Source organism: Coprinopsis cinerea (assembly GCF_000182895.1).
Source record: "Coprinopsis cinerea okayama7#130 chromosome 10 map unlocalized cont3.10, whole genome shotgun sequence".
Taxonomy (NCBI): Eukaryota; Fungi; Basidiomycota; class Agaricomycetes; order Agaricales; family Psathyrellaceae; genus Coprinopsis; species Coprinopsis cinerea.
In genome coordinates, this window is record NW_003307535.1 from 2,145,635 (window position 1) to 2,171,255 (window position 25,621).

Here is a 25,621-nt window from a genome sequence, read left to right on the forward strand (position 1 = left end):
TCCGGGTAAGAGCAGGGAAAATGAATGTAGGCGAATGTTGATGGCGATTGAAGAGAGATTGTCCAAGATTCTATCATAACTAAATGCGACGTCCAAAATAAGCGTCCAGGTGAGTAGGGAGTGGAGTGGTCATGAGACATGGGGCATATATGCATAAGGCGTAATATCGTAGAGGTCCGTCATAGCTCCCATCAATCGAGGGGTTTTGAGCCTACTCTACTCAGCGGCTCCAGGCCCAAGGATAAACGGGTTGGGCCAAATTTCGATGGTGGAACGATTGGTCGTACTGCGGATACTGATGAGGAAGGTAATTTGAGGTGTGTATGTCGTGCGCCTGGGCGAATACAGGAGGGTGCTCGCTCGTCATGCCCATGGCGGCTTCCTCGTATAACCATCGGAAGTCGTCGTTCCTTCGATAGCAGACCTCGTACTCGAGGGGGAACTGGTCCCAGTGCTCAGTTGGCTTGGGCTCGCTCGTCGACGAAGTCTGCGCGGACAGCTCGATTGGCGACAGTGGTGACGCTGGAGGATTGCTCGTCGAGCATTGCTGATAGGGGTAATAGCCTGCCGGAGGCGCTTCAAGTTGGTATTGTTCTTGAGAAGCAGAAGAAAGGGCGACGCATTCCTCTTCCACCTCACGATTGACGAAGCTCTTGCCTCGTCCGCGTGCGACAGGGTGCTGGCGGCTCTTGATGTCTCGCATCGTAGAACACGGGAGAGGAGCGAAATGAGCGTCGACGGGTCGTGAGGTTGGAAGTTGAACGGCCTGAGTATTAACTTGGACCAGCCAAGGGAGTCGTGAGGAGCGTAGAGTATACAGATCAGCCAGTCGCGAACATTGAGTATAAGAGTGCCAAAGGTTGTGGGCGCCGGCCTCGCGGTCAGTTAGTCCAGAAGAATAAACATGCAAAGCGTCAAGTGTGGTCGGTTACAGTAACCAACGGGCATAGAAACCGTTTTATTCTTTCGTTGAAGGGTTAGGCGGGTGGTGACAGCTTTGTTTTGAAAGACAATAAACGCCAGTTTCGGGACTGAGAAGGGGACCCACAAGTTGTTGTCTGGGTGAAAAGACAAGAAGCAATGGACGCGTTGCCGTCATTCCGTCGGATGCCGCTTATATATGGTTCCCACGGCTATGACGGGCGCTAGTTCACGGGGGTTCTTTTAGACGGAGAACAGGGCACATATGCATTGGGAAGTATATCACACAGACACTGACGTATTTATCAAGAAAAAGTAACAAAAACAGAAGCCAAAGGTCGACCCAATCAACCTCTTCGATTTCGCCCGTTTGGACCCCGAGCGACGGAAGGGGTGGCCTGGACAGGCTGAGCAGGATTCGAGGGACTTGGAGGGGCTGCGTCCAAAACGTTAGATATCAACGACATCAGACTAATGATCAATCTATCACTCACCGGGTGTATCTCCAGAAGACCTGCGAAGTCCATTGAGATACGCACTCGCAGCCTCAGCCGCGGCGTCCTCAGTTCCAACAAGAGGGCTGGAGCTCCTCGCATCATCCGAAGACCTCAAGATATCCCTGAGCTCATAGAGCATAATTGTTGTAGAATCACCAAGAAGCTTCTTCTCTTCAGGGGTCGGGCGCGTGTCCCGCATCGCAAGTCTAGCGAAGAGTCGGACGGAATAGGCGTGGGTTCTCGCTGCGTCCCGGACCTTGAGGAACAGTTCGACCAAGGGAAGGGTGTCTTCTTTCTCCTTGATTTTGTCGACTGCGAGTTGGACGATGCCGGAGCCTCCCCACCGCCAGGCGAGCTTGAGGATACAGACCCATTTGTCGACGCTCGCCTCGAATACCCCGATGGTGCTATTGATCCAAATTCAGCGCATCGTGGAAAGGAAACCGAGCCATGACTGACGGATTATAAAAGACCCAGAGAAAATTCTCAAAATCTTCGGCCGTTAACCTTTCGGGAATGTACGCGCTGTCTTCTGTGTTCCATCTATTGGTTAGGTTGGCTAGTTGGGCCGGAGTGACATCGGCCGTCCCATCGAAGAAGAATTTTCGGGCGTGGTCCTGAAAGTGATAAAAGTGCACACAAAAAAGTGTAGGTTGAATCTACAGAGGTTAAGGTACGCGTTCAGACTCCAGAATGTGATTCGGTTGAAAAACTTACGAATACGAACAAATCCGCACCGGTCTTGTTGTAGACTGGATGCCGAGAAAGCTGGTTACTCCTCGCAGAGACGGCTGTGGTGGAGTCAGGCATCGCCCGACCTGCCGGTGTGGTTTGGGAGCTCCTGGGCGTGTTTGCCGCCATGGTGCGCAGTACGAGAGATGAAGAGACGAAGAGGGTCGGGAGAGTCAGGTAGAACTATATAGACCCATGCCTCCAAGCGTCCTTCCCGAGGCCGAAGGAGTTGCATATCTCGTGCTGGGAGGAGCGCGCGATCAGTCTGCGAAGTTATTCATTTTTGGGCACACTTTGTACGTCGTGTGTCGAAGCTGTATTTCATCCTCACATGAAATGTAGAGACGTCGGAAAGGACGAGAAAGTGCATACACATTAACAGTAGTCTAATAGCCTGACCCATTGACACGACGAGCGAGAGTAGCGGACCAACTTCCGAAGGGATTATTCCAATGGTCATGATCGTCTACGACTTCAACACCGGCCTTCAATAAGTCCTGACGGTTTACCTCGGCGTACATTTGTCGAGCCGCGCGGTCTAGCACTAGTCTTGAAATGGCTGGCTTTCGCGACGTGATTGTGACAGTGGATGGGCGATGATCATCAGACGAGGTTTGCCAACGACGGGAGAAATACTTGACGACGTGGTTCACCAACGGGCTGCTAGGCGGAGCGTGGTTGAGGTCGGGCAAGTAGTTCTGACCTTGACTGAGAGGCGAGTCCCTCATGAAAATCTCGGAAAGGGTAGCCAAGGGGTTTTCAGCAGGGTCAATGAGGGAGAACGGGTCACCGTTGCGAACAGCGAGACATCGAAGTGAAGGCGACATGGCGATGAGGAAAGCGTCGTCCTCAACTCTTTGATCGGCGTCTTCGAGCGTAAGTGTGTGGACGTTCCGACACGATCTCCGAGCAAAGGCGTAAAGACAGTGCTGTCTCTCGTGCGAGTTGCCCGGAATAGGGGTCTCTGTGTCCTCTAAGCGGAGGAATTTGAGGTTTGGGAATGTAATCTTCCCCAAGGCGTAAATCGATTGCCCTTGAACGATGACCAAACGCTCCACGCTGCGATTCACCCGTATCTCTGGGGGGTGGAAAGGGGTAGTGGCGATCCGGTTACAGGAATCGATGATGACTTCCTGAAGGCAGGGGAGGCTGTTTTCCGAGAAGACTGAAGCAAAAGCCGAGCTCGACGCCTTGCACCGAAACAGGGTGATTGAGACGAGGGAGGGGTGTGTCAAGTTTTGAGCTTGACGAGAGGACATGGTCCAAGCCGTGATGCGAAGACATTCCAATGCAGGGAGGACAGTGGCCATAGAGGTGAGATCGATACGGTCGTCGACGTGGCCGATGCTTGCGGCGAATTCGCGAACCGAGGCCCAAAGGTTTCCACGGCCCATTTGGTGTTCTTGAAGGGCAGCTCCGAGAACCTCGCACGAGACGGTGCCAGGCAGACCGTCCAATTCCAAGCGTTTCCAACGTCGGCTTGCGACAAAGGAAGGGAAACCCACAGGCAACTCGTCCGCAGCTGTGCGAAAGCGGGATCCAGCCGAGATGACCAGCTGGAGAAGTGGCGAGGTTCCGCCCCTATCAAACCACTCGTTCAGAATCTCGACGCTGGGAAATCGCTTTGTATAGTTGAGACAAAGCCCCTGCCAGAGTCGCGGCATGTGAAGCTGGATCACGTCTCGCCATTTCCTGCAGACGAGTTGCAAATCGGCGAGAGCCTTGCAGTCAGACCTCCCCCGAAGCTTCGGATGCCACAGCGTTCCCTCGATGATGCAGGCGAGTACCTCAGTCGGGATTTTCAGAATGGGTGGTGAGGTGGACATGTAGGCGCCGTTCGTAGAAAGTTGGAGCGGTTACGGCAGTTACCAACCTTCAGTGGTGCACGGTATGGGTGAGGGATAACGGTGTTGTTGGTGGAATGGGGTTGACAAGGGATGTTGAGCGCTGGACACTGGGTTTCTACAAAGCGAAGAGGGGGTAAAATTCAGTATCTGCGACGAAGACGAGATTTCTGTCAGTGGCGGATGAAAGGGAAAAGCTGAGGCACGCATTTGGGCGCGACCCGCCTGTTTATGTCTGATGCCGTGTGTTTATCAAGATCGTCCATTTCAAACCGACTCTGGCATAGAATCCGAGTCGATCTTTGAGTTGGCTCATTCACTTTGGTTATCTGATAGTCACGGTTCCATTAATATTTGAGTAATCTAGTCAAGCCATAAATATAATGTACACTTAGAATTGGTAGTTTAATTTGGTTTTGATTCACCGTCCCCATTTCACCTTTTTGACGTTGTCCAGAACCCCTTCCGAGACTCCGTTGACCATCACAAGCCACTGCTTTCCGTTTACATACGGCGTATAGAAGCGCCCTAGCTCAGGTGCGCGAGGCGCCGAAGGGAAGACAAGGACAGACTCTTCTTCCGCATCGCAGTTTGCCTCGCCCGAGTCCACGGACGAGCCGTAGTCATCATAAGCGCTTACAAACCTCACCAAGCACCGCTTACCAGTGATTTCGGCAATAATTTCTGTGCCTATCTCTGGAGAGAATGAGGCTCTGATAGAGGATGTGTCACTAGGGGCATGATTTTCCTTGTCCGATTCGTCGTCGAACGTAGCGCCATCATCGATGTCCTCCAGAGAAGTCGGCAAGTCACGTTGAAGCGGTGCAGCGTAGAAGCCCCAGGGGAGTCCGCGAGAATAGTAGATTTCTTGACCTTCCCTATCAGCGACAATAGGGAGGAACCGATCGTAATCAGGATCGGGGAAGCCGACCTCGCTTTTCATCGAAACCGAACCAGAGCAGGAATCGGATTCGTCGTCACCCTCATACCCCATGTTGCTGGTTTCATAGTCTCTGTCCCCCGATTCATCGTCTTCCAAATGTAGAGAGTCCGAAGAGGTAAGATCCAGTTCGAAGTGAGTCAAGAGAGGCGATGGAGGAGGGAGAGGACTTTGTGCGCCAGTTCGCGCCCAGGTTGCATCGAGAGGAGTGTCAGAGAATATTTCCCAAGATTCATCGGAGACGTCAGAGACTTTCCCAAAATGAAGCGAAGATCGAACTCGAGCTTTCCAGACAGAAAACAAGTTGGCGAAGAATTGCTTGATACCCATCGTGGAGAGAGTTGGCTTGGATGGGAGTGTACTGTCCCTCGCTGCACCACAGTCTTCTTAAGTACAGGACAATGCTTTGACTCGCAAGGTCCAAAGGTTTGGTCCAAGGCACTGCCCGATATGCCTCTGGGTCAAAGCGCGTCAGGCAAGGCGCGCTTGAACGGTATACTTCCAGGAACCGTATCAAACGAAAGGGGTAACCTGATAGCGCTCACTGGAGACTTCAGAGCTGTGAACGGAGCAGTATAACACGAGCAATGCGTTCAAGCACCGCCCAACTGGCCAAGACGAAATCAAGGGTACCAAAGTCATCGCCAGTACCACTGATTGAGTTTTCAAGCGCCGCTTCAAGTATGTCGCACGTGGCCGAGGTACTGTACTCCATTGTTTTGGATTTGAAGCCTGAAGTGCTGTCCCTCCATCGTCCTGCATTGAATGCTTTCTCATAATAACGTCTGATATCTGGATACTAAGACTTTACGCTCATCCTATTCAACTTATCCAAAAGACCTTCAAACTCCTGCCCTTCGGCGAACAAGGCGACGCCTCGAATGCTGGTTCCTAATTGTTTGTGCCATGCTTTCATGCATCGCATCGTGGCATTGCATTCGGTCACAGAATGGTAAGTGTCAGTGACCTCTACAGCTTATCAATTCTTTCTCAATAATGCTCGTCGATCCTCGATTAAGACCCCCGAAAAGACAAAAGGTTCGATGGTGTGGACCCACAGAAACGACGCCAGCCCTTTACCCAGCTGTCAAGTTCGAAAATCTTGTATTCGGCACTTACAGCTTGTCTACCGGACCCACAGCGTAGCTATCAACGGTTTCTAGCTGGCTCTTCGGTTTACAGAGACAACAGACCCTAGCGACCCTTCGAGATTTAAAAACCCTTCACCTCGCTCTATGGAAGTTCAAACTACTCTATACATATCCCAACCCCTAATACGCGAGCCTGGACAATCTTTCTGGGTTTGCGCTGTCTTCCCCCTAAGCTTTGGTTAACCGAGGCTTTCTTCGCCTGTCCTCGAGTCTGCAACGAGGATGACCAAGTTCAAGATCAGATCACGACTCAGGCGCTTCTTCTCGCCTCTGCTCCCTGGCTTCCGCTCGAAACGCGAATGCAGAAACAATCCTCTCGGTGCTTCTCTGGCCAATGCTCAAATCGACATCTGGGTTGAGGACCATCGACAAGTTTCTACTTGCAGCAGATCGCTCTACGAACCGACGATTACGACGAATGTCAATACAGCAATACCTTCCGTTTCTGGCGTCTGTGGCGAGAGCTATGATGACGAAGATGCCTCGTCACGCATCGTTCCCACTGTTTCAGGAGAAAATTCCTTTTCTCCATCCCAATGCGAAGGACCTAACCCTCGACACTGTACCGCCGAAGGAGGCTCTGGCAGCGTGAACTCGGTTTCTGCGGGTGACAGCCTCCCATCCGACACACCTGACTTGGCCAGTATGGCGTCCCTCACCACGACTGCTGCTCCCCCGGCTAGATCTGGGGACCATGGAGGTCCACTCCCTCTGACACTTTCGACGACTGCCTTGAACGGAGAATGCGATGCCGACGACGAGCCTTCGAAGTGCATCGCCATTACACGGGGTCATCCTGATAACCAAATTGCAGATACTCCTAATTCTGACGTGTCATCGCTGCTGGCTCTCCCGAACTTCGCGCCAAACAACGATGCTAAGAGCATCGTCTCTATTCGTGGGACGAACTGTATCATCGAGTTTATGGGTCGACTTGGTCCGCCTGCTACTCGTCCCTCGAAACCCAGCCCTAGATCTAACATCACCACGCTCGAGTTCAGTACCCAACCCAGCCTTCCTAAACCTGGTCGGATCTATGCTCCTCAGGTCAACTTCGCTGGTCGGGTTGAACAATGGCTTATCATGGTAGAAGCTATCCTGGGAGACCACGTCGACAGGTACGTATTGGTTTACCTTGGAGTACGCTCGTTCTCTAATCAGTGGCGCACAGAGAAAACTCATCGCTGCCCCAACTCGAAACAACAGTCACCCCCCAAGTGCATACCCCAGGGTCATATTACATCCTCACGTCGACACCTTTCACGAGGAGCAGACTGGCATCCGATATCCCCGACCAAATCCTGATTCGTCTATGCCGATCCATCTCTCAATCGCAGCTCGACCTTCTCTATGAGTCTGCGCGAATGGAGGTTAATTTCTACTATTACGCCAATACCAATCCGAGGGTAGCGCTGGAACGGGCGAGGGCGGGAGATGTGATCCTACTTGCCCTACCCACCCAGGGTTCTGGATGTCGGAGGGAGATGTGGTTCGTGGAGGTATGTGCGAAGTGGGAGTGGCACGGCTTTACGGAGAGTGGAGGGGTGGTAAAGTCCAATGAAGGCGATGCTCAGTCTCTCAAGGCTGAGAACGGCCATGAGAGTGAGAGTGACACTTCCACGATTTCGGTCAGTGAATCATGGGCTACCTCAGTTACCGAGACTCGACTGATGATTGTTTTACAGGGCGAGTCCAAGGCATCCGCCGAGCTTACCATTCAGCGCCGAGTCGAACGGGGGCGGCTGGTCGAAATCCTGGACACTAGTCTCGACTTCCAATGTGACGCGATCGGTCCTACTACAGTTTGCGACGCTTCACTTGTCTCTACAGATTGTCGGGATGCGGACTTACCTTCGTACGAGGACGCCATCGAACACCAATCGCGACCTCCACTAGGGTACTATGGCGAAGCTCGGCCTGCTGGGCCATGGGGCTGGCAATGGCAGCCGGTCGAGCACCGCTTTATCCAAAGTCCAGAACCCGAGGACTGCCGTCGGCGATTTACTGTAACTCTTCGACCCCTCTCTGCGATTGGCCAGGGGAGGCCATGTCCCACTCCCCCGACGGATTGTAGCGTGGAAGCAAACTGCGGATCCTCGTCCCCACCCAGTAGTCCTGGTTCCTACTCCGACTCATCATCTGAATGGAATCCAGAGACCTTTTCTGAGCTTGGTGAGGTCTTGGATGACCTAGGATACTACTGGGACAACTCGGCCGAGTTGTCGAAGCAGAAGCCACACCGGGGCATTGACTGCGAGAATCAGGTTGGAATGATTCCTTTTCCTTCTCTGCCATCCCTCCCGCCTTCACCAGAGCCGGAAGATCGGCCTAGGGACGAGCTAACAGCCTTCGACCTCCTTATGGCGACGGAACGAGGTGCTCTCCCTCCATTTTCCGAATCTGCGTCACCCTCGTCCCATCTCGCTCACACGTTAACGACTTATGACAGACACGGAATACCAATGACGACGATTCTACGAGAACGACAATGGCCTGTGTTTTTTACACTGGAAGACGCTTTGATGTATGATGCTCGACAGGAGCAGCACGAAGAGTGGAAGCGGATTTGTAGAGAGGGAAGGTTGTTGGTGAGGAAGGAACGGGTGGATGCATGGAATGCAAGGGTGAAGTGGAGGGCGCAGGTATGGGAGGACCGCTGGCAAAGTTTCTGGTGGGAGCAGGAGAAGAGGCGTCGAGAGATGCTGTTCGATATGATGTTTCTTCAACCTTGGCAGCCGCAACCAACGCTGCACGATCAACAGTTGGCCTTCGTAGGAGGTGGAGACCCTTCCTGGCCCGGGAACCTGTATCCCAATTATCATTACAACGACGTTGAACAGCCGGAGTCTCGTGCACACATCCTGGACCTTTCCAATACACCCATCCCTCCACCGTTCGCCAAGGACCACCAACCAGACGGATGTTTCATGTGCATCGCCCAATCGTCTGGGATCGGGAATATGGAGGGTGCGATTCGCGGGAGAGGTCAACCCATTCACAACGATAGCGAGCATACCGTTATCTATGCACCAGAGCCTTTACGAGTATTTTAGGAATAGTACGTTATGACCGTCGAACGATTACAAGACCTACATCGCTACTTACTGGATTTCTACTAATTTCGAGCACGGACGATCTCATCGCATACATACATACTTATTACTCACTGGATCGAGAGCAATCTAGCACCTGGACAATATTTATTTAGCGTCGCTACAAATGGAATGAATGTTCAATGAAATCTCAAGCGCTGAAAGCAAATTACTTGGGATAGTCAAAGCGTGGTGAAGAACAGGTACAAGCACTACCTTCAAGGGCGTTTGGCACAGTGGTAGCGCGTTCGCTTTGCATGGTCGTTTAGATTCAGCTTGCGAAAAGTCCAGGGTTCAATCCCCTGAACGTCCAAGTCAACTTTTTTTGATTGTTTTGATCTTTGATGCGCGGTTATCTAGATTCCACCGACGATCACCCGCTGTCGCGACCAGAGTCAAAGCTTCGCGTCATAGATTTTTACATCGGCCAGAGGTTTCTTGTGCATGCGTATTGCCGTCCTCAAAGCTTCAAGCCAGTCACGGACGTTCGTTGTGCTTTAAACATTTTTATTATATTATATACGGTAGGGTTAACAGAGGGACAGGGACTAGATTCGCCGAAGCAAATAGGAGAAGTGATTAAAGACGGACTCTAGATATGAGATGGTATATGAAATAGTAGGTAACGCTAAAGAAAAGGAAAGAAAAAAGAATGGTGGTAGATGAACTTAGAGATGGAAGGCTGAAGAGAATGTGTACTCGATGATCATAAAGTTCGTGAAGAGGCCGATTAAAGACCTCCGAAGTGATTAAAATTGTAATGGCCACTAGGGCCACCTGCTCCTCCATCGTAATGGCCATTTCCGTCGCTGTCGTCGCCTTGAGAGTGGTTGGGATATTGAGAAGGCGGTTGGTTCTCATCTTGGAACAACGCCGACAGGTCGAACTCGTCGCTACCTCCGAGTCCCTGTCCCCCATCCGTATCTTGCGTGGTGAACACACTCGGATCGAAGTACTGCAGCAGGTCATCGAAATTATCGGCGGCAGCTGTATTCTGGTGGTTGTTGGAATAACTGGGGCCTGGAAGAGGGTTAGTCGAACCGTAATTGACAGGGATTCCGTGATTCATGTAAGTCGATGGAAGAATGGGGAGGAATGCCAACGAAGGACTCGGTGTAGCGGAAAGGTCGGTGAGGAGAGGGGAAGGTTCGTGGCGCTGGGAGGGCTGACCTACGTATCCCGGAGGCGGTTGCCACCCATTACCAGTCAAGTACGACAAGAAAGGGTTGACCAGGGAGGCTTGTCGAGGCCGGGTTGGATACGGCGCGTGGAGGGTTTGAGTTTGGTGTGCGTAGTTGGCTTGGCCAGACGTGGAACCAAAATGGTTCAACATTACCGGGTTCGAGTTGCCTTCAGCCTGCTGAAGGGTGAGTCCGGCTCCGTGATCTAGAGTGTGCGCGGAGGTGCTAGCGAAGCTATTCGACTGTTGATGAGTTGGGTTGGAATATGTGTTCAATGCCTGTGGTTCATGGTTTCCAGAGGGAGTGTTATGCTGTTCGACTGGGGAAGGGACTGGTTCGGGTACGGTTAAGTCGCCAGGCTCTTGGGTATTCGCATGTTGGGACTCGTCTGAGAGCTCTGATTGAATGGGAGGGGTGACCGTACGTTCAGTCTCTGCTTGCGGCTGCGGAGCGAAAGGCGTAAACTCGGCAGCCGCCTGAAGCAGGGTCTGCTGAGCGATCTGTACCGCGCTGCGCGGAGGGCGCGCTCCTTGTTCTGCTTGGGTTCCGCGTCGATTGGTTTGCCTCTGGCGCTGTGCCCTTTGAGCTCCGGTGGATGATTGGGATGAGGATGCCTAAAGGGTTGTATAAGTACAAAAGATCAAAGCGCCGTAATTCTGTGAGACTACTTACCTCTCCGCCCTCGGTATGTCGGCTTGGTCCTGCCACAGGTCGGTTCGTCGCTTCTTCCTCAGGTGAGCATTGGCGCTGATAATCCTGGATCGACCAGTGAGTACCATGGTTCGACTTTAAGATAGACAGAAAAGTTACTTACCTCCAACTCCTTATCCAATTTCTTTTTCGCAGACCTTTTGCCCCTCTTCTCGCGATTGAACTTATAGTCAGGGTACAACTTCTTATGTTCCTTCTTCTCTTGCTCGGCCTTTGCGAAATAGAGGCTTCTAACCTCCTCACTCTCGTTCCTCCAAGCTGCGCCAGCGCACCTGGACACATGTCCAAAGGTACTCTTGGGGTCGGATCCGTCGCCCTGCATTTCGAGCGCTTCTTGCTCGAAGCGTTGTTGGCGCTCTCTTCTGTAGATCATGAAAGCATTGGATGGGCGAGGGATCTCGTTTTTCTTTTTCTTCTGACGCTTGGCAGGCCGAGCTGGGGTGTTCTTGTTGTTGTCGTCCTTCTTTCGACCCTTGTCGTCGTCGTCGCCGTTGTCTCGACTTCTTTTGGGAGGCATCGCTGCGTCGTGAATGAAGCAGTAGCGAAGACGGTGTTGTGGATAGACGATGTGTAAGAATAGGGAGGTTTGAGTAGGCTATGTGGGATGTCTTTAGAGGGGGGTGGAAGAGAAACGTGAAGTTGAAACGACCGTGGTCGCATTTACTTAAGTCACCCAGCGTTCTTTGTGCACAATAGCACGTGACCCTCGATAACTCATTAGACGCGTAACGCGTCTATCTAGTTGCTTTGTTTCGCGCGCATTGATCGCTCGTTTCTTGTTCCCACGGATCTCGAGACGACAATGGGGTGAGCGTAAAGTCAAAGTGATAGGGAAAAGGCAGTTCAGGAGATGTAACTGTCGCTCTTGGACACTAAAGCGGCCGACTGCGTTGATTTGGGGTTCTTTGAGATGGGTCAAAGTTCAAACATCGGCGATATTCTAGTACGTGACGCATGGACCACGAGCACTAGACTCCGGCGCGTTGGTTTTCAAAATTCGTATAGGAAGAGACATGGCCGCAAACGTGCTCTAATACTTTTCGGGTCACTCTCAAGGTCAGTGAAGGTCTCAATCATAGAACAGGACTCGTTGTGAGTTCAAGTAGATATGGTGGGCAGGACACACGAGCTGGCCAATGCCTCTAATACTCGGAATTGAATATTGTTAATACAAGATACGAGACTTTAGTAGTACCGATAGAATCGAGCGAAGAAGAGTAACTACGACAACGTTTTCAAAATCAAAATTGAATTCAGAAAACGAAGTAAAAATACGCCTAGTATACGCACAGCTCCGGAAATATCTCCAGAAACGGTTGGCCAATAACCCAACGTTCAGAATTGTTAATGGTGCGCCGATCAAAGTAGAAATCGGCTTCGTCGAGGCCTGCGTATTTGAAGAACGGCGTGTAAGTAAGTGCGATTCGAAGCCATACGATGAGCTGAGAAAAGACATCCGACCAGTCAACTCCGAACGTACTCACCATCCTCCTTCAACCTAGCTCTAACATCCTCCTCCTCCCTCTCCTCCTCAAACGTAGGCAACAACTCTTTCGACATGCCTTCCCACCCCTGCACACCCTCGATCTCCTTAATCTGCATAACAAGCATATATTGTCCAGGCTCGATCTGCGTCCAATGGATGACCGCCTCCCGATAGACACGTTGCGTTTCGAGTTGCCTGAGGATCTTGCAATATGCCCGGCCTCCATCCCGATCCGTTTGGGGGTCGTAGTACTTTTTGTCGATGTTGCTAGCCCATTTGCGGATGGCGTCGCGGGAGAGGACGAAGCCTGCCGCTGCTCTGTCCATGAGCTCAGCGCCCTCTGGATATTGGATCGTCTGGAGACGCGTGGGCTCTCTGCGGGGTGTGTGGGTCGAGATGGACATGATGGTTGAGCGAGGCGAGAGGTAGTTGGGGTCGCACTCGTGTAGGTGACCTGGTGTTATATGAGTCTGGACGCGTCCTCGTGCATTGTTCGTGCCGGTTTGTGGACGCCAGTTACGATAAGCTCGATCGATAGAGAGTCAGCAGAATTCCAGCGGAACGTCCTGAAATTGGACGCGTTGATTGGCGATGAGCAGATTGAATTACGCAGAATCCTGTATCATGGGTAAAGTGCATTTTGGAAAACGGCGTCGCTTGGAGCAAAGTCAAAGGTGCCAGCGGCGGAGAAGTATATCATTATCGACGGAAGCAATCGTTTTCTATCCGGACAAATCTACATAACAGACTCAGGCTCAAACCCATCGGCTACTATATGATCAAAGGCTGCCCAATAACCCATCGTTTGCCGTTACTAATGGTTCGATAATCGAAGTAGAAATCATTTTCGTCTAGACCTGCAGAGTTGGATGGGTAGAAGAATAACATGTGAGCATATGTACGAGGAATTACAGAATCGACTTGGATACTCGATACCAAAAACGCACTCACCATCCTCCATCATCTTCCTTCTAACCTCCTCCTCCTCCCTCTCCTCCTCAAACACCGGCAACATCTCCTTCGGCATCCCCTCCCAACCCTGCACCCCCTTAATCAACTTAATCTGCGTAACGAGCATAAACTCCCGACGCGCGATTTCAGTCAAATGGAAGACCGCGTTCAGGTAGACGCTATGTCGTTCGAGATGATCCATAATGTCGCCAAAAGCTTCGTTTCCATTTGGGTCTTCGTCAGGTTTGTAATGTGTTTCGTCGACTTTGTGTGCCCATTTTCGAAGGACGTCTAGGGAGAAGATGAAGCCTGCTGCTGCTCGGTCTCGGAGTTTGGCTCCATATGGAGGTTGGATGGCGGGTCCATACCGTGCGGGCTCTTTTCGGGGAGTTTGAGTCGATGCGGACATGGTGGCAGTGGGCTAGGTGGAAGGTTTAGTTGGTGGGCTGTGTGTTACTTATGTGGGTCTGAACGCGTCCTCGTGCATTGTTCGTGTCGTTTTGTGGGTGTCGGTTACGACGAGTTCCATCAGTAAAGGATCAGCAGAAAGTCAAACAACTAAACGCGCTATCCAATCACACTGTGCCGCAAATACTTACTAGGAGGTCCTGAGAGATGCCTCGCCGTGATGGTACTCATTTAATACGTCAGACTCGAAGTATGAAGAACGGGAAAACATCTATTTTATTCAGCGAGATCGGAATTATTCAGGATGGATTGAGTACGATATGAGATGGATGAAGCCATAGTATAGAACGTCTAAAAGGATAAGGGAGTGACAGAAGCCAATAACTCACGGAAGGGATCAAGAAGCTGGTGCCGTAGAGCGAGCGGACTCGGCTAGCGCGCTGGCATGCAAAAAGGGCACAAAGTCGGGGTTCACAAAGGCCCTCCGATGCCTGTCCACAACACAGCCGGGACTGACACGACCCAAAACCATAAGAAACAATGTAATGGCAACTTCCCAAAGCCCCTCGCACACCGTGTGCTCCAGCGCCTCCAGAATCCATCGCCGCACATCCCGGTCCCATCGAAGCACAACCGAAACTTCCCCATCAACATCATGACCATCCTTGTATTTCAAAGTCACTTCGTTGTGCCTTCTGCTACGTGTCTCCTCGACGATGCAATCCTGGGGTGGCAAATCGGAGAATTCCTGTGTTCGAGCTCTCGCGCCCACCAAGTTGAATAATGGATAAGCGTCTCTCGATCCGAGACATCTCCAGGATTGGTCACGTCTCTTTCGAATTGGTAGAGATCAACTGAAGGACTCGAGAGTTGCATATCCCATTCAATGAACTCAGCGATAATAGAGGCATCACGCCTGCCACCCCAACGGGTGCCCGACAGCTCTATGAGCGCAACCGGTAGGGGGTTCGGCGGGTCGCTGACGTCCATCAAAGACACGAACGACGGGCCTCCCCCGATGTGGAATATCGGTATCGTCTGTCCCATGGGGTATAGAACGGTGTTAAAGATATTGCCCGGAGCGTCTGAGACGATCTCAGTAGGGTTCCTGGGCTCAAAAACGTACATCTCTGGGTCGCTGTGCTCAGAAACCAATGTTGGCATCACGAGGCTCATTGTTGCTTGATTGTGGGTCTTGCTTTGCGGCGATGATTGAGTCTGGGTCGTGGTGTGTTTCGGAGCGGTTTGCTACTGGACGGTAGATGGAGCCCATGCGCCTATTTATAGCCTGATAAATTCCTTTGTGGGCAAACGCTTGGACACTCGGGCGCTTTGATCTCTTTTGCTACACATTGACCACTGAGGTACCCCTGGGCCCTCACCAAAGACCGGTGGTGAACCGTTGTCGTTTGGTCTCAATGGTCCTCGCCTACTAGTCGTGTTTGTTCGTGTTAGGATCGGATGCCCTAATGGCAACCTCAGGTTCGCCTGCTCTGAACCTCTTTATTTCTCTATATCCATACAGTTAAGCCCTTGATAGCTGTGGAGTATAGCTTGAGAGACCAGACCATGCTTTCCTAACGGCCACATGGTGACGAGAAAAAGCGATGTTCTTCGTCGCGCAGCCAGCCCGCGGCCTCATCACTTTGAAACTCCGCTTGAAATAGCCGAACTCGCGTTCGATCGCGCTGAGCGAGGTTCACAATCTTCTACATTCTCCACCAGCGCCAAACTAGCTAAACCCTCGAGATTTGCTTTTGGGGTTGGAATTTAGGCCTTTAGACGGTCTATACAACACGTTATATCTGCCAGTGGGAACCAGGACGACTCAACATGCCGAGCGAACTAGACAGGTAAGGTATATCTGCGATTTGGAACGAGATTTCACCAATACGGACTTACCAAGCCCATATACCGCCCTTAAAACCACATTTTATCGACGTACGGTCCTCATTTAATACCGCAAACCTCGTCTTTCTGGCGACAATATCTCAGACAAATCGAACAATTGACGAAATGCGAAATCATCTCAGAGGAAGCTGTGAAGCAGCTTTGTCTAAAAGCTCGAGAGATTCTGATTGAAGAAGGGAACGTCCAGGTCGTCGATGCTCCAGTGACGGTGCGTCCTTTGAAATTCTCATAGAAAGCAAGTGTCTGACCGAGTTCTTTATTCCATCTACAATGGCACCTGGCTTGCGAACCGACTCGCTGATTGTCCTAAATCCCGTTTCTGTGGACTATCTCGTTCGTTCAGATATGTGGCGATATTCACGGACAGTTCTGGGACTTGATGGAGCTGTTCAAAGTGGGAGGTTTTTGTCCAGAGACGAATTACCTGTTCATGGGTACATTTTCCAATCATCCATTGTTCGATCCGGTGCTCATACCCATTCCCACCAGGCGACTTCGTAGACCGAGGGTTCTACAGCGTCGAAACCTTCCTTCTCCTACTGGCTCTCAAAGTCCGGTACCCCGACCGTATAACCCTTATTCGTGGAAACCATGAATCTCGTCAAATCACTCAAGTGTATGGGTTCTACGATGAATGTCAGCGGAAATACGGGAGTTCGAACGTGTGGAGGTGTGTCTTTCTGTTCTTTAATTCCGATTTGAACGACATAATTGACCGGGGCGGCTATAGATGGTGCTGTGAAGTTTTTGACTACCTCGCGTTGGGCGCTATCGTCGATGGGCGGGTGTTCTGCGTACATGGGGGCCTAAGTCCGGCACTATCGAGCATCGATCAAGTACGTCGGAATTCATTTCATCGCGTCTCGTTTGACGCCCTTTGCTAACGCCCTCAAAGATCAGATCCATCGACCGGAAACAAGAAGTACCACACGACGGGCCAATGTGTGATCTACTCTGGAGTGATCCAGATGGTACGCTTCCTCTTATTTTTCTTCTTCCTCGTCGCTTACTTTTTGTTCTCCAGACATCTCAGGTTGGGGCCTCTCGCCACGCGGTGCTGGATTCCTCTTCGGCGCAGACATCACTCGCCAATTTTCGCACAACAACGCCATCGACCTCATCGCCCGTGCCCACCAGCTCGCCATGGAAGGCTATAAATTGATGTTCGATAAGATGATTGTGACGGTGTGGAGCGCACCTAACTATTGCTATCGGTGAGTTTTCTGCGGACTTTCATGTGCTACGAATGGCTGAATAGCATTACTTCTAGATGCGGAAACGTTGCCTCCGTCCTCGAACTCGACGAGCACCTCGCGCAGGAATACAAAGTATTCAGTCACGCGCCGATGGTGAGCTATTTCATATTTCTTTCTTACTGTCACATTCTAAGCACCCTTGTCTGATGTCTGATTGGCATACTAGGATATCCGGTCTATCCCTGCTAAACGACCGCCTGCGGATTACTTCTTGTAGTCTTTCCGATGTAGGAGTTTTTGTTATTTTCGATATCCATTTGAATCGTACTCTTGGGGCACGTTTTCACGAAATGGGTGGGTCGTTTGAGCGTATTCCAATGGTAGGCGAATGAAGTCTTGGCTCTGGCGATCGCAGCCCCCAGCATCACATCTGGAGCAGCTTCAAGGCATTCTGTTCCCCGCGATCTGGAGACGACACCTTGAAATGAAAGGGAGGAGAGTCGTTGTAGGTGCGTGTTGGCCGTCACGGCGTCACGGTGCGCGGTGTAGTCACCAGTGGACCCACTCCTGTTCTGAGGCAGTGCGAGGTGGTATTTATCAACCTAACGACCGACCTTCCACTCGCGAGAAAGCTGAGAATATTATCGGAGATACCTGACATTCATATTTTTGGGAATGGAGAGCGTCGCAGTCTCAGCGGATGCGCAGACTCCGACTCCTCGTACCCGGACCTCGGTGAACCTCGTGGGAAAGCTTGCTTTAAGCGCCCAACGTCCAACGCCAAGCCTCGAGCGAACGAACTTGGGTATGTAGAATCGAGGCGATTGTGTCAGTTGCTTTGTACATTTGTAGTCTGGTAGAGGCTAAATTTTGAAAGGATCGGACTCGTGTACTTACATCCGTATACTGCTGCGTTCTGAGACAGGCTGCTATTCCGCCGACCGGTTTGGGTAGGCTATAGACCCAACAATATTAGATAGCATCGATGACTTGGCTGCGATCGTAGTCTCCACAGCCCTGGTTCTTCCAACCCCACAAACGTAAATTCCTTGCATGGGGGGGAGACGCGCGCTGTCGCAAACCTCGCCCACAAACTGCCATGAGGAATACACGACGAAGAGGCGTTCAAAATGATGTAATCCCAAGCCGCGTAAAGGTAAGCTCGTCCGATTGACCATGAGGAATACACAAGGAATTGAAGCCTGAAGACGTGTTTAGGTTAAAATATAACCGACACGCATTGTTCCCGGCCTCTCCCTCTCTCCCTCCTCCTCACGAGTCACTCACTCACACCACCACCGTGTCCATGTCCGACTCAACGCACACACCTCGCAAAGAGCCCACACCTTCGACCTCCAGAATCCATCCCCCAAAGGGTGCTAAACTCCGCGACAAAGCAGCAGCAGGGTTCATCCTCTCCGTCGACGCCTTACGCAAATGGGCGTCCAAAATCAACGACCCGGAGTATGATGATTACGACCCCAATGAGGATCTGGACGGAGAACAGGCGTATGGCGAGATACTGCGTCACCTTGAAGAACACGCCGCCTACCGCGAGGCTGTGATCCATTTCATCGATGGGGAGCGAGAGGGGGAGTTTCTGCTTGTTACGCAGATTAAGTGGATTAAAGGGATGCAGGGCTGGGAGGGTATGCCGAAGGAGCTGCTGCCTTCGTTCGAGGAGGAGGCAGAGGAGGAAGGTGTTAGAGAGAGATTTAAGATGGATGGTGAGTAACGTTAATCATGCTTCACGAATCTCTGTTTCTTTTCTTTACTTTTTTTTATTTTTTTTTTCTTTTGTTTTTTACTCACCGCTCGTATACGTAGGCCTGGACGAGAACGATTTCCGCTTTGATTCGTGCACGTTGTCGGATGCCGAACGATGGGTTATCGGGCAGCCCTTTGACGATAGTCATATTTAGCCTATGCTACTGAGCGTGTTGGAGTACCGGAAAGTTGGTCTACACATCGGGATTCGAAAGCAACCTTAGGGTTGTGCATGTAGCCTTTGCATTCGAGCGTATATATAAGAGAACTACTTTCAGCATGCCAGCGGTGCGGTCCCGGTAGGTGGCAGGTATATTGCCTATCAGGCCCTAAAACACAGTTGGGCAGGGCTCCCGCAACCGCGTGAACTGATCATGAGGTGCGAGTTCCCAGTGTCACTCGCTGGTATTGGCGGTACACGTACTTAGTTAAACAAATCAGTCACTACACCGGATTACCAGGGGTCTGACCATATCGAGGAAAAGAACAAAATCACCTTTATCATGAGGCTGAAGTCAGTTTTACTATGCTTTGACGTCGACACACACACCCCGCGGAGAGCCCATGGATTTCCAGACGATTCAGTGTCCAGAGGGCGATGAGCTCTGGGGTAGAAATATTAGGGCTAGCAACGTCGACAAAGAGGACGACGACCCCCAAACGGATCTGGATGGCGACGGGGCGTATTTCGATATCCTCAGGCACCTCGAGGCGCAACGTGTCTATCGGGAGGCGGCCATTCATTGGACCCAGATCGAGCCTGGAGAATATACCCTTGTTATTGGACAATGACGTGAAATGACCACCTACCGGAGTTAACGTAGATGATGTGGCTTAACTTTCCGAGTCGGAATCCATCACCTTCCTCTCTCTCGTCCTCGTTAGTATGTACTGTATCGTAAGCGATATATTTTTGTATAGATTAAGGGTACAGGTCACTCGATGCTTGAAATCGACCTCATGTTCTTCGATATAGCACTTGGATCGGTGTCAAAGTCGTCCGGGAAACTGCCCTCATTGATTACTCTTCAAACAGGCGTTGCTTTCTTTACACGACCAAAGTTCACACAAACAGCAATCCATTGTCATTTCATCGGACTTGATTACAGAAAGTACTGATATGGAGATGTTCAGTTACGTCGTATGTACACTCGAGCTAGCTGCGATAATGCATAGTACTCAGAAAGGCAGGTAGGCGGCCAAATTGGCGGGGAGGGAGGGGACAAGCAACACGTTGTAGTTGCTATAGAGAAGGTATTTGCTCCTGTAGTAATTATCGTTTGTCGTTTCCGGCACATCGTGCCACGCCCATGGCCTGAAGAGTGCCAAGAAAAGATAGCACATAAAGGTGCCCATTTGATACCCCCTCGCATCCAGCTGGATCCCAGTAAGGTATTCCAATAGATACCCAGCTGAAGTCATTTGAAAAGACCCTACCTTTCTATCTCTGTTTCGGTCGATCCACGTGAACTCGAGTATCTCATTGTGGTATCGTCCGTACCACATGTGGCTGACTCCGGGTTGGTCTACTTGGAAGCACAACCGCTGGTCCCATACGCGTACCTTAACGAAGTTAGCGAGGGTGACCCATCCATCCGTATGTGTGGATGAGATTTGTGGAAATGCCCTAGGTTGTGTATCACCCAGCATCCAAGCGGGCCATTCAAACTGCAAATTGAGGTCCTCCTTATCAGAAAACTCGGAACCCCTTGCAGGCACCATGTTTGTAACGAACGATCCGTTGTTGGCACTCGATGATTTTGTGTTGAATCTGAGGACCTTGCGCCCGAGGACCGTGACATCGCAGTTGAAGATTGCATACTTGTTCTCCTCTATAATGGTTTCTGCATGGATCCGAAATACCGCCTGGGACTTTAGGCGCCGGTCAACGCTTTGCCATCCCTCCTGGTACCGATCCGGTTGAGGTTGTCCTTGAATCTGGCCACTGGCTTGATGCGTCGTCAAAGGGTAAGAGGCATAGCTGTGCGGGGTTTGGTGGCCCATATGCGCTCCATGCAAAGGCTGCGTTTGCGAGCCGTAGTAGTAATCCTGAGCCTGAGGGTTCCTGCTTGACCCTGCGACTTGTGATGGGTGCATTGCGGATCCTGGTGCATGGTGGGGGTATTGGCCGTGCCAGCTTGAAATGGGCTGCCCTTGGTATTGCCCGAGTTGAGCCTGTTGCCACTGTTGCTGTTGGTGAGCATGTTGAGCATGCTGGAGTTGGTGATGTTGGTGAGCATGCTGGAGTTGGTGATGTTGTTGAGCTTGTTGGAGTTGCTGAGCGTGAGCGTGTGCCCGAGCCTGAGCTTGAGCTTGAGCCTGAGCCTGAGCTTGTTGTGCGGCCAACCACTGTTGCTGCTGCTGTTGCTGCTGTTGCTGATCCATTCTGAGCTTGAACTTGAAGGTGATACTGTTGAACGTCGAGTGAAATGTTCGAGGTTTGCGTTGGAGAGAATAAACTTGTAGATGTTCTTAAGTGAAGTTCGCTTGATTCTTGAATGTGTCGGAGAGAGATCGATTGCTTTGAGGGAGAGTTCGCTATGGACGATAGGCTTTATATACCTTTCCAGAGAGAGAGTCTCCCTTGGCGCGTTTCGTCTACATACATCACATACTCATCCCAAGGACAAATTCAGATGATTCGAATCTCAGAGCCCTTCGTGAATTTTGAAAGGCCTCGATTGAGATACGAGTCGTCCTCCGTTGCCCAGGTGGAACGCGTGCGTACTAGGAGTCATGAAGCGAACACATATCCCCGAGCTTGAGAATACGCACTAGTACCTAGATTTGACAACCAAAGAAGTTAGTGCACATCTCGTCCTAGTCGCACAGCTCGTCCTAGTCTCGATTCTGTCGCCGCTAAAGCGAGGCTACATAGTATCTTCGAAACCCACAACAGCAGTTGAACGCTGAGAACGAACACCTGTAAAATGACGGGATGATCGACAACAAGTCACGACTCCTTAGCTCTTGAACCGTCTCCCTGCATTTTCAGGTCTCCAGCGGGGTAACCAGGCTCTAACGACAACGATGGTAGAAGGTGTGTACTCAGTCGGGCGATAGCACAGCTTTCGAGGGACGTCGATCCCCAAAAAAAAAAAACTCGACTCCTCCGACATCCAAGTCACTAATCAGTTTCTAACGACAGAGCGACCGACGGAGTCAGACCCCCGGTTAATACTCAGTGATAACACTCGACTCCTCCATCCAAGTAGTAACCAACTACTACTAGGCTCTAGTTAACGATACGAAGGGCCCGGGGTGTGTATGTGAACCGCGGAATCAGAACTGGTTACTCAATCTCAATCTATAGCACAGCTTTCGAGGGGCCGGCGTCGATCCAAAAACTCGACCTGACAACCTGACTGACCCCCTCGAACTTGACGCTTGACGCTTCAAGTCTGAATGCTCCAAGGGGCCACACTGGGGCCGCGGCGCTGCGCCCCCGTCCTCTCGAGCAACCAGTTACCAATCCCGTCCTCTCGAGCAACCAGGTTACCACTCCCGTCCTCTCGAGCAACCTTGAATCCCGGCTCGTCAAGTCACGAAAATTCCAGTCCTAGGGGTCTAGTAGTTACTAGTAGTACTAGCAGCAGTGGCTATGATAGCCTTTAGGCCTACTATTATCACGGACGGCCTGTGTGTGTCCAGCTTTGGGTGGACCTACATGCTCGATGTAGGAAGCTCCCAAACGACGACTGAGCACTGAACCCCTCCATTCAAGTTATTAACGCTACTACGGTCCACTCGCTGAGTCGACTTCGGATACGATCCTAAATTCGGTGCTCACAAAGACATATCGGTAGTGCATACACAGGCATATCAGTGGTTCCCCCGTTGACGCAGGAACGCCTCGACGACGCTGCCTCGGAATCTAGAATCACACACACAATAAAAAAGATACTCATTATTCCAATTCACGCAAGAAAAAAGAAATCAAAGAAAAGAAAAGAAAAAAGCTGAACCGTAAGAGAATCGAAACATACAAATAGAGAGAAAGTAATAGAACGTCAAAAAACAAGGAATTAATAATTAACCACAACACTTCCTCTCCACCTCCCCCCTCCCCCCTCTCCCCTCCTCCCACCGTCTCCCTTCCCCGCCATTCCCATTCCCCTTCCCCTCCTCCCTCCCTACGAAACCCCACCCCCTAAAAACCCTCCCACCTAAAACCTAAAGCAACGAATCCAACCGCCCCAAAACCTCCAACACCCCAGCAACAAGCTCAAACCCTAAATCATCCTCCCCTCCCTTTGCCTCCTTCCTCGCCTCCGCCACCAACCCAAGCACACTCTCCCGACCGTACGGGTCGTTCGAGCCACCCGTCGCGATCCGGTTGGCGAGCGAGGCGCGGCGGGAGGCTGCAGAGGCGGAGGAGGGGGTCGAGGAGCCTGTGGTGAGTTGGTTGGTGAAGGTACGAATGTTGTTGTTGTGTGTGGATGGCGGTGTGAATCGACGCGGCGAGGGAGGGGTGGGCGATTCGGAACATGTCGAGCGACGTAGTCGTTGTGGCGAGAGCAGGCAAACAGTAGCAGGAAGGCGTAAAAAAGCGAGAAAAAACACATCGGTCAGCTAAACCACCCAACCACGCACGAGACAAGAGACCAAAAACGAAACATCTACTCACCAAACCCACCGCTCCCACTCCCACTCCCTTCCTGCACACCAAACGGCCACACACAAAACTCACTCAAAATATCATCACACCGTCCAAACGCAGCTTCCCTATCCTCATATCCAAGCCTCCCAAACGCATTATCAAGGACACTCCCCGCGTACGCAGCACACACCATACACACCGTACGCGTCACCCTGCACTGGACGGTATCTTTTTCCTTTTCTGCTCCTCCTCCCCCTCCTAGCCCTCCTGAACTGGAACCATCACCCAAGCCGCCACGCGAGTCGGCAGGCGGAATGTTAATAGCCACAGGCGGAATCGCACTCGTCGTACTCGTCAACAAGGCCACCACCCGATTGATCACGCTCTCTTTGGCGCGCACGTCCGCCAGTGGGTGCGTCGCCATATCGAAGAGTAGGAAATTACGTTTTTCGGTGCGTAGGATCCCTTTGTCGACTAGACCTTTGAGAAGACGTTCGCGGACTTGTTTGAGCTGGAAGCCGACTTTCATTACGTTCCATGTTTCGCCTGTTAAGGTGGGGTTAGTAAAGCGTTGTTGGTGGGAGTTAGAGGGAGAAGGGGGAGTGAGCGAGGAATAGGGAGACGCACCGCTCATGAGATCGATCCAAGTGTTCACGCTTAGCTTTTCGATGTCCTGCTGGCCCTTCATCAACCGCAGCGCCTCATCCAAAATCGTCTCCCCCGTTTGTCGATCATCAATCACTTCCACGATTCGTTCGCCTGTTCAAATAGGTGGTCGTGTATTGCACGAGGTTGGGGCGGGCGCAAGCAACAGACGTGCCGAAGATTGGGTAAGCGTATTGTGCAAGTCGTCGATCAAGTTGAGGGCGTCGCGTCCATCCAAAGAGCACAGCGTCCAAGGTAGAGGGTAAGAAGCAAGCTCATCAGATCACACCAACACCCTAAAAGCAAACTACGAACCTGGCGTCACCCGTCGACGATTGGGATCCCTGACCAACGCTATCCGCCTTCGGAGGGCAAGCTCAATCAAGATACAGCCACGTAGCGCATACGAGATATTGTCGTTCCAGAACGACAGGTAGCCCTACACAACATCATCGCATAAGGACCTCACAAATAAACCGGAGAGAGAGAAAAGGCACACCTGTTTGTCTTTAACAGCCAAAAGCATAATCTCCTCCATGATCGTGAGTTTAGGCAGCTTTCCTCCTACCCTCGCTTCCTCGCCGGCGGCCTGCTCCATATCTCGAGGGTCGAACGCGATCTTGGAGCCTCCTTCGAACGCCGAGCCTGTAATACCATGCAGACGTGGGATGCGCAGCAGAGGCGGGGTCGTATAGCCGGCGCAGCGGTCATCGGGGTTGGGTTACACATCGGCGCGAGGTGAGCGTCGAATGGCGGTGGGAGAACGTTGTGGTCATCGTCCAAGGCCAGTTAGATGCAGAGTAAATGAAGAAGAAAAAACAGCCTTTCCAGTTAGCTTTCCGCCACACAAGAGACAGGACAACCGAACGCCCGCTCACCAGCATGATACTTTGGCGCCTCGCTCGTACTCGCCCTAGACACCGACATCCTCGTCCTCTTCACATCATCATCGTCTTCGTCTCTAAAGCTCGACCCATTTCCCGATGAGGAATTCGCGACTCGGCGCCGTTGAAGACCTGAAGAGGCGTCCCTATTTGCGAGAAGAACGAAGAGGGGAGAGGGGAGGAGATAACCATCAGATTGCTGTTGCTCGTCGTGGCTCGAGGGGGAGGGGGTAAGCGTACCCGTTCGACATAGTGCTTCTCGTTCTAGTTGTTTAGCTGGTGTTGATCGTTTTTGTCAAAGGCTGGCGTATAAGTTGCAATTCGGGTTACTTCGAGATCAAAAATGTGGGTTTTAACGATGCATCTGCCCCTGTACCGTCCCTAAATCTGCTCAATGGTTTAGTTTATAGTCCTGTTTTCTAGTCTTAAAGACGTACGGTTTCCTGAGAAGTAGGTTAGATAGTGAAAAGGTTAGGACAAGCGGAAAACATACCTGGAATGCCGAATTGAGCAGGTACCCGTGAGTCGTGGCCAAGCTCAGCTCGCGCGAACAGCAGCTGCTGGCGGAGAACAAATGCGTTCTCACGCTGATCAAACACCGGGACTGTCGGATCAATACGCCCCTATCTCGTCTCGTCACCGCGTCTCGTCGCCCTCGAAAGCGATGCTGTCGCCGACTGAGTACACGCCGTTAGAGCCTGGCT

The 25,621-nt window shown here is 51.5% G+C and overlaps 13 protein-coding genes and 1 non-coding gene across 14 annotated transcripts; 5 read left to right on the plus strand and 9 right to left on the minus strand.

The window, feature by feature from the left end:
- Positions 1-220: 220 nt before the first annotated feature.
- On the minus strand, positions 221-703 carry CC1G_10865 (hypothetical protein; the record flags this gene model as incomplete). The annotated part of the gene is made up of 1 exon (XM_001834495.1): positions 221-703. One exon carries the CDS (start codon positions 701-703, stop codon positions 221-223), a length of 483 nt encoding a protein of 160 aa, XP_001834547.1.
- Positions 704-1,268: 565 nt separating this feature from the next.
- CC1G_10866 (hypothetical protein) lies at positions 1,269-2,279 on the minus strand (the record flags this gene model as incomplete). The annotated part of the gene is made up of 4 exons (XM_001834496.2): positions 1,269-1,357; positions 1,416-1,825; positions 1,878-2,035; positions 2,136-2,279. 4 exons carry the CDS (start codon positions 2,277-2,279, stop codon positions 1,269-1,271), a joined length of 801 nt encoding a protein of 266 aa, XP_001834548.2.
- A 257-nt stretch (positions 2,280-2,536) lies between these two features.
- CC1G_10867 (hypothetical protein) lies at positions 2,537-3,976 on the minus strand (the record flags this gene model as incomplete). The annotated part of the gene is made up of 1 exon (XM_001834497.1): positions 2,537-3,976. The coding sequence occupies one exon, from the start codon at positions 3,974-3,976 to the stop codon at positions 2,537-2,539; it is 1,440 nt and encodes a 479-aa protein (XP_001834549.1).
- A 439-nt stretch (positions 3,977-4,415) lies between these two features.
- Positions 4,416-5,264, minus strand: CC1G_10868 (hypothetical protein; the record flags this gene model as incomplete). Its single annotated transcript, XM_001834498.1, has 1 exon — positions 4,416-5,264. One exon carries the CDS (start codon positions 5,262-5,264, stop codon positions 4,416-4,418), a length of 849 nt encoding a protein of 282 aa, XP_001834550.1.
- Positions 5,265-6,307: 1,043 nt separating this feature from the next.
- On the plus strand, positions 6,308-9,138 carry CC1G_10869 (hypothetical protein; the record flags this gene model as incomplete). The annotated part of the gene is made up of 3 exons (XM_001834499.1): positions 6,308-7,203; positions 7,257-7,713; positions 7,771-9,138. 3 exons carry the CDS (start codon positions 6,308-6,310, stop codon positions 9,136-9,138), a joined length of 2,721 nt encoding a protein of 906 aa, XP_001834551.1.
- Positions 9,139-9,399: 261 nt separating this feature from the next.
- CC1G_20198 lies at positions 9,400-9,490 on the plus strand. The gene has a single exon. It is a non-coding gene; the product is annotated as a tRNA-Ala (tRNA).
- Positions 9,491-9,907: 417 nt separating this feature from the next.
- On the minus strand, positions 9,908-11,586 carry CC1G_10870 (hypothetical protein; the record flags this gene model as incomplete). Its single annotated transcript, XM_001834500.1, has 3 exons — positions 9,908-10,972; positions 11,031-11,114; positions 11,173-11,586. The coding sequence occupies 3 exons, from the start codon at positions 11,584-11,586 to the stop codon at positions 9,908-9,910; spliced, it is 1,563 nt and encodes a 520-aa protein (XP_001834552.1).
- Positions 11,587-12,346: 760 nt separating this feature from the next.
- CC1G_10871 (hypothetical protein) lies at positions 12,347-13,915 on the minus strand (the record flags this gene model as incomplete). The annotated part of the gene is made up of 3 exons (XM_001834501.2): positions 12,347-12,456; positions 12,554-13,009; positions 13,507-13,915. The coding sequence occupies 3 exons, from the start codon at positions 13,913-13,915 to the stop codon at positions 12,347-12,349; spliced, it is 975 nt and encodes a 324-aa protein (XP_001834553.2).
- A 677-nt stretch (positions 13,916-14,592) lies between these two features.
- Positions 14,593-15,090, minus strand: CC1G_10872 (hypothetical protein; the record flags this gene model as incomplete). The annotated part of the gene is made up of 1 exon (XM_001834502.1): positions 14,593-15,090. The coding sequence occupies one exon, from the start codon at positions 15,088-15,090 to the stop codon at positions 14,593-14,595; it is 498 nt and encodes a 165-aa protein (XP_001834554.1).
- Positions 15,091-16,095: 1,005 nt separating this feature from the next.
- On the plus strand, positions 16,096-17,298 carry CC1G_10873 (phsophatase-2a; the record flags this gene model as incomplete). The annotated part of the gene is made up of 8 exons (XM_001834503.2): positions 16,096-16,158; positions 16,193-16,259; positions 16,315-16,495; positions 16,556-16,661; positions 16,721-16,796; positions 16,850-17,039; positions 17,096-17,174; positions 17,248-17,298. 8 exons carry the CDS (start codon positions 16,096-16,098, stop codon positions 17,296-17,298), a joined length of 813 nt encoding a protein of 270 aa, XP_001834555.2.
- Positions 17,299-18,327: 1,029 nt separating this feature from the next.
- Positions 18,328-18,943, plus strand: CC1G_10874 (hypothetical protein; the record flags this gene model as incomplete). Its single annotated transcript, XM_001834504.1, has 2 exons — positions 18,328-18,748; positions 18,849-18,943. 2 exons carry the CDS (start codon positions 18,328-18,330, stop codon positions 18,941-18,943), a joined length of 516 nt encoding a protein of 171 aa, XP_001834556.1.
- Positions 18,944-19,386: 443 nt separating this feature from the next.
- On the plus strand, positions 19,387-19,590 carry CC1G_15358 (hypothetical protein; the record flags this gene model as incomplete). Its single annotated transcript, XM_002910405.1, has 1 exon — positions 19,387-19,590. One exon carries the CDS (start codon positions 19,387-19,389, stop codon positions 19,588-19,590), a length of 204 nt encoding a protein of 67 aa, XP_002910451.1.
- Positions 19,591-19,967: 377 nt separating this feature from the next.
- On the minus strand, positions 19,968-21,173 carry CC1G_10875 (hypothetical protein; the record flags this gene model as incomplete). Its single annotated transcript, XM_001834505.2, has 1 exon — positions 19,968-21,173. One exon carries the CDS (start codon positions 21,171-21,173, stop codon positions 19,968-19,970), a length of 1,206 nt encoding a protein of 401 aa, XP_001834557.2.
- Positions 21,174-22,961: 1,788 nt separating this feature from the next.
- CC1G_10876 (golgi phosphoprotein 3 domain-containing protein) lies at positions 22,962-24,631 on the minus strand (the record flags this gene model as incomplete). The annotated part of the gene is made up of 5 exons (XM_001834506.2): positions 22,962-23,179; positions 23,416-23,934; positions 24,016-24,147; positions 24,349-24,472; positions 24,533-24,631. The coding sequence occupies 5 exons, from the start codon at positions 24,629-24,631 to the stop codon at positions 22,962-22,964; spliced, it is 1,092 nt and encodes a 363-aa protein (XP_001834558.2).
- Between the last annotated feature and the right edge of the window lie 990 nt (positions 24,632-25,621).